This window comes from Apostichopus japonicus, chromosome 13 (genome assembly GCF_037975245.1).
Source record: "Apostichopus japonicus isolate 1M-3 chromosome 13, ASM3797524v1, whole genome shotgun sequence".
NCBI lineage: Eukaryota > Metazoa > Echinodermata > Holothuroidea > Aspidochirotida > Stichopodidae > Apostichopus > Apostichopus japonicus.
The window spans coordinates 21233265-21246569 of NC_092573.1; the positions used below are offsets into that span (position 1 = coordinate 21233265).

General features: G+C 36.2%; 1 protein-coding gene across 1 annotated transcript in view; it reads right to left on the reverse strand.

The window, feature by feature from the left end:
* Positions 1-3074: 3074 nt before the first annotated feature.
* Positions 3075-13305, reverse strand: part of LOC139978735 (arg8-vasotocin receptor-like) — a 59096-nt gene continuing 48865 nt past the window's right edge. The window contains exon 3 of the mRNA XM_071989194.1: positions 3075-8268. Within this exon, the coding sequence (XP_071845295.1) occupies positions 7053-8141 (1089 nt within the window). The 5' untranslated portion in view covers positions 8142-8268 and the 3' untranslated portion in view covers positions 3075-7052. The remainder of the gene's footprint in view (positions 8269-13305) is intronic.

Below are 13305 nucleotides of genomic sequence, written 5' to 3' on the forward strand. Positions count from 1 at the left end.
TAATACCCCCCCCCCCTTTTTTTTTCAATCAACTGAAAGCAACAATAACTGGTCACTTCTCCCAGTTAGTATTACTATGTTGCAGAGACCTAAAAATTACAGTCCTTCTGTTTAATAGATATAGGACTATTTTGAGGCAACGTATTAATTGTGTAACTGCAGTTATGACTAACAACAATAATTTATTATCTTCTACAGACTTCATTACTATAGAAAGATGTACGGTTGTGAACAAACTCAAATGCTTTAAAACTTTCAAGATTACCTGATTCATCAAGTCTGCTCGTCAAGTCAAACATGTTTGTTTTCACATGTGGAGATTGCATGTTGGAGGTTATGATTTGCATTTAGTTATAAAAGAGAGACCATTTGTGGGAAGATCAAAAAGCTACAATTTGTTTTGGGGAAAGGGGGGATAGAATTAAATAATCATAACAAATCAAGGGAATTTTATGTAGTAAATAGGGATGGATGAATTCATCAGGGGGAAAGTAATTTTAAAGATCAGTAAAACTGAAATAATTTCTATAATCGTTTTTATTTGATACTTTCTTAATAAACACATTATTATCAGCGTAATTAATCTATTTGATTCGTTTCCAGCCCTTTCAGTCAGGAGAATTCTTCCACAAAGATGTACAAAGAAAATCTTATGATTAAGATATGTCATTAATATGTTCATAACTGAGCATTAACAAACTCAGAAGAGGTATTTATTCCTAGTTTCTCAATGTCACATTAACATCTACGTACACATTAAAGTATCATAGAGTCGCCAACTAAAACACTGACGCCAAAAATATAAGTTCCGCGATGACGTTGAATTGATTCGTCAAGCATGCATGCATCCGGTGAATGACATTTAGAGAACTGACCTATAGTTTGTGTGATAAGAATGAGAGAAAAGAAGCCAAGAAAAATGAAGAATTCTAGAGAAAATGCAGAATTATCATTTTCTCTTGAGGAGTTTATTAAATTATTTTATTGATGTATGCAGACGATTAATCAAACTAGGTTAAAAAAAATGAAGAAAAATGCATTACTTTTTAACGATGCTTTTGGCTCTTTGCCAGTACTTTGAGTTAGATTAAATACCTGTCTTCTAGTAATGATTCTCTTAAAATACGATAAAGTCCATGGAAAGAATTCTACTTTTTGTGTGGGGTCCGTTAGTTTTAGAAAGAAAAACAAATGTTTGTTTGTTTGTTCAGCACCAGGTTCCCCGAATATTCAGATGTGATTTCGTCGATAACAATATCGTTAACAGAAAAAAAGGGTATTAGAAATATCTGTTTAATCAAAGTAAATCTGATTATGTGGAGTCAAGATACCCTCGCCAACCCCCTGTCAAAAATATGTAAAAGAGATTTAAAAAAAAGTAGAAGTATTATCAGATGCAAAATTCGATCGGAAAAGGGTAGTTTGATTGCAGAGGAAGCCGAGCAATTATTCTGAGGTGAGGTAGAAATTAATGTTTCCTTTGTCATTTGCTAGTAAGAAGTATATAGTACATCATTCTGAAATCCATAACAAATTAATAACAGACACATTTTCACTACAACTACCCAACCAAATTGACCCCCTGCCTCCATCCTCCTACCTCCCTCCCCCTCCGTCCCTCCCCTTCCTCCCTCCCTCTCCTCCCCCTTCCTCTCCCTCCTTCCCTTCCCAATAAAAAGTAGAGAAAGAAAAACAAACAAATCACATGCAACAACAAAGCCACCATCACAAACAACAAGAAACGTATGGAAGGCCATTTGCGAACAATGACAAAAACAAACGTTGTTGACCGGTAACTTGTGGGTATATATAGAATTAACAACACGATAATTGTGGCTCATATAAGGTTGTCAAAAACAAAAGGAACGTGACATGATCAATTTGTTTATCAACGTGTCCAAGTTGGTAATATCTCTTTACGAATGATCAACCATGCAGAAAAACGACTAAACCGCGAGATTTTCAATTTTCTTCCATCCACGGAGCCACAGTGTTAATGAAGAAATGTTTACGGACCCCTCCCACCACCCCCCACCCTGAGTCAGTAGTAGGGAGAATTTCAATTGGACCTCATTCACAACATGGTTGAAGGGATAGATTATGAAAATCTCTGTTTTTTTCCCAAACCTGGGACTCCCGGATTTTCCTCACTGCCTGACATTGTATATCAGGTTTAGTAAAATGTCGACGGACCCTTTCGGTTTTAAATGCATTGAAGACTCGCGCACAAAGAAACGTCTGGTGCCGGTAATCTGACCGAGTTTCGAATGAGGTGTAACAGAACTGTTAGACACCACCATCGATCCCAGAAAATACACACACAGCTTGCTACTGTCGGTAATTAGACACTAGTGTACAGTCAATACATTCAGGTACGGCCACAACACAGTGTACATAGCAGCGATGGACATCTCAGGTCTAGATAAAAGATAACAAGGTATCACGTTCCATTACTGTCTGCATTTTGTAGCGACAAGAAAAAACTTCACTTGCAAGCAACGGAAAGTTAACTTTTTCAGAGGGCGGCACGTGGTTTGGGGCGAGTCTTCAATGCCTTTAAGGACCCTAATTTCCCGACCAACTCTCTGTGGACCCCTTTCCCCCTCGTTATAATCATAGAGGCCGTCGAACCCCAGGTTGAACAGCGATCTTTGATGGGATATTATGATATTATTTTGTTATGACAGTAAAGTGTACTTTGCTTTCGTTTATTTGAAGTTACTTGTGATTGAAACGTAAGGTATTTACTTTAATGCACCAAAACTGCAACAGGAACTATGAAATGAGGGATTGGGGGGGGGGGGGGGTTAGGGTGGGGAGTGTGAAGGTGGGGCAATAAAAAACTATAGCAAACACATGAAGTTTTGGAGAACACAGCAATTCTGTTTGATAAGGCGATAAAAGTACAGGCAGGAACGAAGAAATAGTGGTTTACACCACCTCAGTGAAAATCATATAAGTCAGTCCCAAACTGATTCGAAGTCGGTCCCAAATTTAGAATAGATTTAAGTAAAACTCCGACCAGCAAAATCCCATGTGTGAGATAAGAAATGATGACATCGACAATATTTATTCCACATTTAGCGTTTTATTTTGTGATACAATTGAAGATAAGAATGAACACACATCATTACTTATATACATACCGTATACATATGACGCTCAGAAACGTCAGAAGTCCTATACCTCGTGAATATTTACAAATTAAAGTTTTAACTCTAATATTTTAATTTTTCGCACCAAAATATGATTTGCTAGAAATAAAAAACAATAACCCAAATGCACATTTATTGGTTAATCATAAGACAGGAAAAGAATAATAAAAAGTATAATATTGTTCAATCTCAAAAATGCATACAATATGTATGTTATTTAAATTGAATAAAGTCTTATATTATAAGGACTCTTTCACACAAACGCCTTACTGTTTACTTGTTCGTACAGTATGATTATATGTTATGGTTTATCCTACCACGAAGACTAGTAGCGAATTAATTGGTACATGTGAGGACATAAAAGAGATGAGAGGAGGGGGAGATGATAATTGTTATGGTACAAAAGCATCATAAAAGAAGAAAACATAAATATATTAAGAATTCATAAGAAATGCACGAAAGTGTTATAATGTTCTCGTTACGGTTTAACTTTCAATTCTCAGGAAACATGCGCATAAAACAATTATACATAAAGTTGGGACAAAGTGTGGGACATAGAAAGAGAAAGAGAGGGGAGGAGGGGCAGGGGAGGGGGTATTTGGATACGGAAATAAAGATCAACGATTCTGGACACGCCCATACAGACCTATCGAATATTGGTCATACATATTAACTCTTCCAATATCGGTGTCCTACTCAAAGAACGTACGCGCTTAAAGTTATATTTCCAGTTTTCATGCTCCTCCCTCCTCCTCCTCTTCTCCTCGAAGTTGGAACCGTCGAGCGCCAAGTCAATTTCCCCGGGGTTATTATTTCACCGTGTACCCTTTTTCAACTCTTCATTTGCCCTTAAGTATATGATGTAAATGAGAATATGCGTCTTTTTGCCATATTTTGCCAGGTCCCTCCATGCATATTTTTCCGATACCCTTAGCTGACCTCGTGCCCCGGGAATTTACACCCCCCCCCCCCAATTAGCCCCTATCGTCGGGCCTGATGAAAGCTAAACATTAACGGAACAGCCCAGTTAAGAACTCACCTTTGTGTGTGACTTTTTAGATGATTATACAAATGAATGGAATTATTATATATGAGGGAAAATCGGATAAAGCCAGGTGTTCGCCATTTTGCTTGCGTGATAGTATAGTACCGTACATACACAGTTATATGAGCTTAGACCAAATTAACAAACTTGAAAAATACAATACGACACATAAGTTTATGAAAATTTCACAAATTCCATCTATTTCTACGGAAGAGTTTATTTTGAGAGTCCTTACTACGTCACGTTTTCTAGACTTCAATTTTAAGGCTTAAATAACAAACAAAAAAAGGTGCATCTGGTGGTTTCTGACAAGCGGAATAATTTTACGTTATTACAATTCATTATGAGGTAAACACTTCCTATTGTCATTAAAATTATCTGGAAAAATTTCAAGTGTATAAATTTACTTTCAACTTCACTCATGCGTTCAAACGTAGCCGAACATCTTAGCAAAAATATAAAAATTAGTAACTGGAAAAAGGAAAAAAAGAACTTAATATGACATAAATGTTTAAAATTGGTGTTTCTTCTTTATCATGTTCAAAATATGGAAGACACCGACATGCATAAAACGAATATCGGGTTCGAAAATTCATTTATTTATCTTTAAAACTTAACTTTGCTTGAACCTTAAATAAAGTGCAAAAAAAAAAAATTATGATAAAATTTATGAACTATTTTGCAATAAAATTAATATGAGAGAAGAAGCATAATTTTCTAGAACTTGTCTACCTAAGATTTGAATCTTTCAAGAATAGTAGATTAATCAATAGATAAATTTGGCCTTAGTTTGCCAGCCGTTTGTTATACTTGCCAAACTACATAGACAAGAATATTGAGTCCCGTAAGAAATCTACCAGAATTTGTCCATTGAGAGGATAAGAGTTTACTCCTAATGTTCCCTCATATGATGTCCATTCATGGTTTTAATATAAATGTACAATTAATGTTTACTTATAAATATTCATGAACCCACAGGCCCTACATTAATACTTCTCAGTCCACAAAAAAAAAACCATTTTCCCCAAGGAAAATAAAAAACAGCGGTTTTGTGTAATTGTTACATATATAGATTCATAATTTATTATTATCAGTGTTATGACAAGTTCCACACAGTTCTAGATCGAGCTACTCTGAAAACGTAACAAGGTGCAAGACGGAACTAATAGCGCCGTAATGACGTATTTGTTGTTCTGGTAGAGGTGTTAAGGATTTTTTTTTTTTTTTTTGTAGTGTGTACGCGTCACATCATGTTAGCAAGTGTTATCTTACTCTCTCTTTTTATAACTCTGAGAAAGGGCTTGATGAAAGGGCTTGTTTATTGCCTACTGCTTGAGTTATGTACTGGCTGTTCCATGTGACATGTACCGGCTGTTTCCTTTGTTATGTACTGGCTGTTGCCTGTGTTATTTACTTGCTCTTTATTATATCTCTGTGAAAGGGCTTGATGAAAGGGCTTGTTTATTGCCTTCTGCTTGAGTTATGTACTGGCTGTTCCATGTGACATGTACCGGCTGTTTCAATGTTATGTACTGGTTGTTGCCTGTGTTATTTCCTTTTTTTATATCTCTGAGAAAGGGCTTGATGAATGGGCTGCTTTATTGCCTACTACTTGTGTTATGTACTGGTTATCTCATGTGTTACTACTGGATATTTTATGTGCTTTCGTGCTGGCTATATCCTGCCATACGAACTGGCTGTTTCCTGTCTTATGTACTGGCCGTTTCCTGTATTATGCGCTAGTTGTTAACACTGTATTATGTTGTTTTCCTTGTGCTATTTTTACATGCTTTTTTCCTTTGTCATGTTCTAGCCGTTACTTGTGTTATCGTATGTATGACTCATCTGTGTTACATATTGGTTAGTTCCTGTGTTAGGTTCTAACATTTTCCCTGTTTTATCATACTACCTATCGGTCCCCTGCATTGTGTTCTAGTTGTTTTCATGTGTTATGTACTTATTGAGTTTGATTGATTTCAGCTGATTTTTCCATTTCACTGCACTGGCTGGACGATGCGCATAACTGAGTAGAATTCAGTAAATTCGATAACATTATAAATATATTCCGATGTTAAGAGTACACCACATATAGCATCCCGGGCTTAGACGTACGCCAAAAGGAATATATAACCTACCCTTCAAATTGTTGAGGCCGCCAAACCACGTTCGACAATGGTATACTCACTATCGTTAAATATACCATTCTGGTGTCATTTCACTCGTTTACACATATTTTAATCAAAAAGTGAATTAATGATAGCGATAATAACAATATATAAGAATCGATTTCCAATTTCAGGGAAATATAACGGTTAACTGTCGCCTTCGTCGAAATACCCTTTTTTTTAAAAAGAAAACGACAGTTGCTGTGTTTCATTTTACCTCTGCGGACAGGTATTCATCTTAAGAGGGGAAAAAAACAGTAGATAAAATGTCACTCAATCTTAAAGTCATTTGAATTTCTACACATTTCATTCAAATTCAGACTGCTTTCGCGACTTCTTATCGAAAATTTCTGTCATCGTAATATAGAGTATTTTTATGATAGGGGTATACCTTAATCGCTATCTCTGTTCCTTATGCAGATTTCTTCCAAGGTGAGTCTAACTCTCATACCTACTTGTTACCATGCGCTCCCGATAAATGGAACCCCCCCCCCCCCGCCCGCCTTACCAAATTTGACGGTATTTCATGTTGCAGGAAACAACGAACGGTGGAGAAACCTTAATATAACATCCAATAAATACAGTTCATGTCAACCATAGACAAGAGAAATTGCGGTGATGATATGAGAACCATTTGGCTTTAAGTTTTCGCGGAACAGATTCTATATATAGTTTGATATGATGCTACTAGATATTATCCGTTGCCGGTTGTAACGGTTCGGTTGATGCCTTATCTGTGCCCGTGCCGTTGCTAGGTCTCCCTTTGAATTTGCTCGCCGCCATTGAGTATTGCGACTGTTCTAGGATGTTCGTCTGATTCGTTTTACCGGAATCGGATGATGCTTTCTTGGTGGTGTTAAAGACATTGAAATACAAGAATACGTAAGGGTTAGCCGTACTGTTGCAAACAGCAAATATGGCGAAGATTGCGTAAAGAACTTTATTGAAATTTCTTGCCACTTCATCTTTCGAATATAGAAGAATCATCTCCGTCAGGAAATACGGCGTTTGGCAAATTATATATACACCGATGATGACAAAGGTCATCTTTAATGTTCTCCATCTGGATGTGCGTTGCCATGACGATTTGGTCTGGAACATTCTCGACCCTTGACCTAACCACAGGCGATGTAAGATGCAAGAATAGGTGAAACACATCACGCAGAACGGTATTACATAAGCACAGAGTGTAACGTAAGTGAAATAGACCTTCAATTGCCAATCATACCGATTTGCAAAAGGTGTTTTGCAGTAATAATGACCACCGCGCTCCCGTTTTTGAAAGATGTGAAACTGAGGCAGAGAGAGGAGAAACGCCGCCAGCCAACAGGTTCCGATTACACCCGAAGCTGGGAGCTGTTTCTTGAGAGGGTGGGTGACCGAGTGATACCTGTCAATGGCGATCCCAGCGAGCATAAATGAAGAGGAAAACAGAGCGACACTTTGGGCGACGTGGAACAGACGGCAGAGGAAGTCCCCAGAGTACCACACTTTGCCTTTAACTTCGATTATCAATTCGCCTAAGATCGGGAAAAAGAGGACGCTGAGATCAGCAATAGCCAGATAGAGTACGTAGGTGTGAAATCGAGTTTTCTCCCTCCTGTGTCGGTAGATCCAGATGAAGACGAAGGTATTACCGACTAATCCTAGAATGAAAGCGACCGAGAAGGCGACTATTCTAGAAGTACGGTCATAGTTGGGTTGATTATTAGCAGCAAGGGTGGTCACCCCATCTGTCGTCAGTTCCCAAAAGGTAGAGTTCGTGTATGACGTCATTTTTCAGGGGGTGGGGGGGGGAACAAGGGGGTTTCTGACTCCACCGTCGGCTTTGCATAAAAGGGATTCCGAAAGTATCTTAGATAAGTTCTGTAAGTCCAGCAACACGTGTGAAAAGGAGAGATATCTGAAAACAGAGAAAAGAAAAGACAAGCATAAATAGATAGCAAAACAGTAAATTATTTCTTTATAATTTTGGATTGTAAGTTGATCTTTTTGGAAAAGAAAACTTGTGTAGTCTACCAATAATATATGCATTAACCTTTGTTTCATCATTACATGCACCTTTATCATTAGTATAACACGAGTGTATACGAATTGTGTCAGTTTGAGCTGAATTTCCCTTTGTTTTGCCCATCATTATACAGAAGAATGTCGTTTATGAACCGCACGGACATAATTACCACGAAATTGTTGTTGTTGTTATTCTTTAACATTATCAGGCATTCTTGTAGTAAGTTCACAGCAACATGAGTATATGCGTACAGTTAATATAAGCACGAGTATAAGGTATTACGCGCCAGTCTGAGTACTCAGTCATGCAATGTTCTGCACTAGATATCCAAAAAGTGCAAATGCGAGTACAACTTAATCCATGAGGCTGGGAAATTCGAGTATACATCTAATTAGTTTGAAGACAAGTTTGTGTACAAAACTACATATCTGCCAATCGTGTGCTTCAGAATCACCATTCCACTTATGTTAAAACTTTACTGATTACCGCCTTGTATATCATGAGCACATGTAGAACGAAACTGGATGTATCAATGTCCATGAATATATTTCCTTGCCCCAAAAAATGTAACTTCATAATTTGTTGGTTGCAGTAATAAAGTTGGAGTTTATTCGTTCAGATCTAAAAAGCGAATCCTTCGACTCATTTTTAATTTACAGATACAGAGATAATTAATCTAAGATGCTGTCAGCATTCATTAGGATAAACACCCGGACTTCTTAAGTTTTTTTTGGAAGAAAATAAACAAAAAAAGGTTATATTTCAATTTTGTATCTCCCTTTGGAAGGTTATCAATGCCGAAGTCACGGGAAGTCATAATAGAGTTAAGCTCATCTCTAACACATCCCGGGTTCTGTGTTCTGACGGATTTGAAATCTCCACGGATACGCAGTCACCAGGTTAGAAAGTTTCCACAAAAGGTGAGCTTCATCACGTCGCGGAAAAATCAACAGTGGTATATATGACAATCTTCGACTCACGGGCTTTAAAATACGTGATATCAAAGTCAGGCTGTCGCCACCTGACCAACCGATGAGGGAGAAAGGAAGATAAGAAGTTGAAGGACAAACTCGGTGGAGAGGAGGCTGAATGCATCTTTAATAACCAAGAATTAGATATATTCTTATTCATGTTTATGAATTCACTCTGATTTCATACTTCACGATTATTTTCACGCTCACTATTTTAAGATTTCATGATCTGTCCACAGTTCACGATTTCCACTGTTGACGAACCTTTGCGCGTTCACATTCACAAAAGTTTTCCATAAACGTAAACAAGGAATAATTATACTGGGCTACGGAAATGCAAGCCAATAGGTTGACGATATTTCTCTAACCGTTATACCGTACCCCTTAACCGTTGACGAGTTATCGGTTTCCTCAAACATATATGTCAATACCGTTGTAGTATTCTAAGGTACCATATTCATAAATCAATGGTCAAACTTCATGAAACGATGAAGTTTGTTTTTTAAGCTATTGTCTGCTTACACTATAACGTCATTTTCAAAACGCAATAATGCATTGGAGGGGTCTGACGTTTCGATCTTTCTAGGAACTTCTTCAGATGTAAATTTAAGCGAAAACAGACATATGACACAAGTAATAAAACGGACAAATGGACAGACAAACATTGAATTAGATTCAAATAATAATAATAAAGATAAAGACGTTACGATAAACGAGGGACTTTAATCCGCTCTAGACTACATATCTATTAACGAAAATAGTATTTATTGAAATAATCCAGGAAAAATAATGCCTTGGACTGGCGTTGTGAAAATTTACTAAATTTTTAACTTGGAAGCCCAAATTAAACTGGTACAAGAAGTCATCGATCATTTCTTAGAGATATTGCATTTCAGATCTATTATAATGTATGCTTTACAACACCAAATATTTTGCACGAATCGAATACATAAAATCAGTCACAAAATTCTAGAAATAAAAAATTAATGCAGTTTCCTCTGCTGTTTTACTATACATTCGAATCTGAGGTTTCTCCACTGAGATTACTATTTACTGAAGCATTATGAAATAGTATGTCAAGAATGATCGAACAGGTAGGAAATGAGATACAGAATTTTTATTTCCCTGGTGGCGTATTAAATTTTAATATAGAAGGATTAGTTAATCCCTCAAAAGGAGACTAAAAAGTTACCGGAAAAGGACGTAATGTTTTGACAGCTTTGTATTATGTTACAGTATCTAAAGTTATCAGTTCGATGGCTTATATAACATCAACCTTTAGAAGATTCATTATATGCCGAGGGTTTTGTATCATTTTCTCACCCCCCCCCCCACCCCCACCCTTGCTTCTAGAAGTAAGGATGGATCATATGTTGATACAATTATACAAAACAGAAGATTGTAGCTGTTGACAAAAGCCTTCTGCAACGCTTTACTACCTTAGTGATTTGGGATTGTTTAGCAAAATTTAGCTTATAAGAGCAGAAAATGAAGCTTCTACTGCACCTTACATGTGATTTAGATTAACTGTAATTTATATTAAATGTAATTTATATTTGAGGAAACGGGAAAGAACGAATCATTACAGTTTATACAAGCCAGTTAGTCAAATGAATAGCTTCTATTACGTTACAATTAACTACCTTCGATTGTCGCTGATTTGGTTCTGGAAGGAAAACATGGCGGATCCTCGCAGGCTCATTAGTAGAGAGTGTTTACCAATCTGATGGCGCAGAGCGGTTTAAGTTCCATATATTTTAACAAGTTTTAATTAAAGCCATGTACATCATTTTGTAGTTTTCAATGACATCAAGTGATTTGAAAGAAACTGAATATTAGTTAAATTGTTGTTTACCGACGACGATATATTTTGTTTATGATGGGTCTGTCGATCTTATCTTCAAGACAAAATATTCATTTCCCAACAACAAAAACAAAACCCACTAACGCGCTCAAACTTTCTTTTCAACATGTTCAAAGATATAATGATGTGTACCTATTACCAACATGAAATTTTCATCAGTGTAAACTTTTGCATATCATATGACACCAAAGCTTCGAATGCCCGAGTTTTGGAATGACCAAAGATATATATTACGTCAAACGATATTGTATTTTTAACACTGACGATAATATTATCTCTTGTGACAAATGTGTATGCGCGTGTTTATCTAATACCTTCATTTCGAAAGTGTAGGAGGGTATTTCTGATTGTGGTACACCATGACTGTTTATAGGCTAGATCACCTGATAAACACAGAAAACACAGTAACTACTGTAAATCTTACAGTTTTGTACCAAAGTAAAATCTGGATCGTGCTATAAATCGGTAGCATGTGATATTATGTTTACAGTAAGAACTGAGGATATGTGTAATTCCTAGAAATTCAGTTGTTTGGATTTTTTTGGGATAACAAAAATCCTCAGTTCTTACTTTAATTCAAATAGCCCATGCTACCGATTTATCATATTTATCACGATCCAGTATTTACTATGGTACAAAACTTAAAGATTTACAATAGTTACTGTAATCTCTGTGTGAATCGGTTTGCTAGATACCTTTCTGAAAATTAAGGTGAACTGTAATTAATAATTTGTTCAGAGTAATCGTGGTCTACTTAATTATTTTGATATGCACGGTTTATAGACACTTCAAGAAAAGAAAAATGTCAGACAAAAACATTGTGACGAAACCATGGAAACAGAACATGACATTTCGAGCAAACTGATGAAGCGGCACGAGTCGCTTATTTGATTTAGATACATTTGTTTGCATCTTTGTATAAAGAAAGTTCTAGACCATATCGTCAAGACTATAACTACATACTAACATAAGAACAGTCTATTGGCCCTTGAGAACACAATGTGCAGGTGATTATTTTCGTTTGTTTTCGAAGGGCTTCACAGGAAATTTGGACACAGAAGGCTCCCATGAGGCATAATCGTAATAAGTTTTTGTGATGAGTCGCAATATTAATATATATATTTATTATCTTTAACGTTAGTTTTAATTGTCAATATAAATGATCATGTTCTCATTGAAATTGAAATTGCAATCAAGTTTTCATTTTCTTAATATATATTTTAACAGTGCAGGAGATGTTGTATATTAAGTAAAGATAATTACAACGTTTTATTCTCATGTGGTTTGCATTTTAATTCTGTTTGACTACTTGGGGCGTTTACAGAACCTCATTGAGGCATCATGCATTCAATCTTTCAGACAAGCTGATTTGTTGAAAGCCTACCGTTATTTTTAAGTATGACAATTGAAACCTACTGTTATGTGTCTCCAAATAATATTATAGTTTATGAAAAGTGAGAGAAAGTGATGCCAACTAATAAAATTAGGAAAAGGTGGAAGTATGTAATAAGTATCGATGCATGAATGGATGCATTGTAATCATAGATTATTGAAGTTTAAAAGATTAAAAAATAAATTGCTAATGGCTCAAATTATACCGCAAAACTATGAATAGAACTTGACGGTTAGTGATTCGAAACTATCTGCTTAATTATCAACACTAATCAGCAATGTCTATTAAGGTAGAGGTTTCAAAATGTGGGGGTTGGACTAAATTAAGATTTAGCCCTTTAGCTTCAGTAACAATGTTACATGGAATATTTCCATATCTTTTATAAATTCAAATATAGGAAAGAAATCAGTGCTTAAGGTGTTATTTTCAATCTCAGAAACCTAAGATGCATGAAGGCCACACGTAGCGTGAGCTGGAAAAGATACAAACAGGTTGAAGGACCGATAAGATGGGTGCAGGGAATAATCTAATAATAAAGAATGTAAAAAGATATGAGAGATTGAAACACGTGGGAAATACGACGAGTAAATAAGATTGTTACCGGTGTCAAAAATGATTCTGTTCTCGTGTCTTGTGAACTGTAGAAGCAACGACATTACACCTAGAAAGAAAATGGGAATCCAAACCAATTCAACGCACCA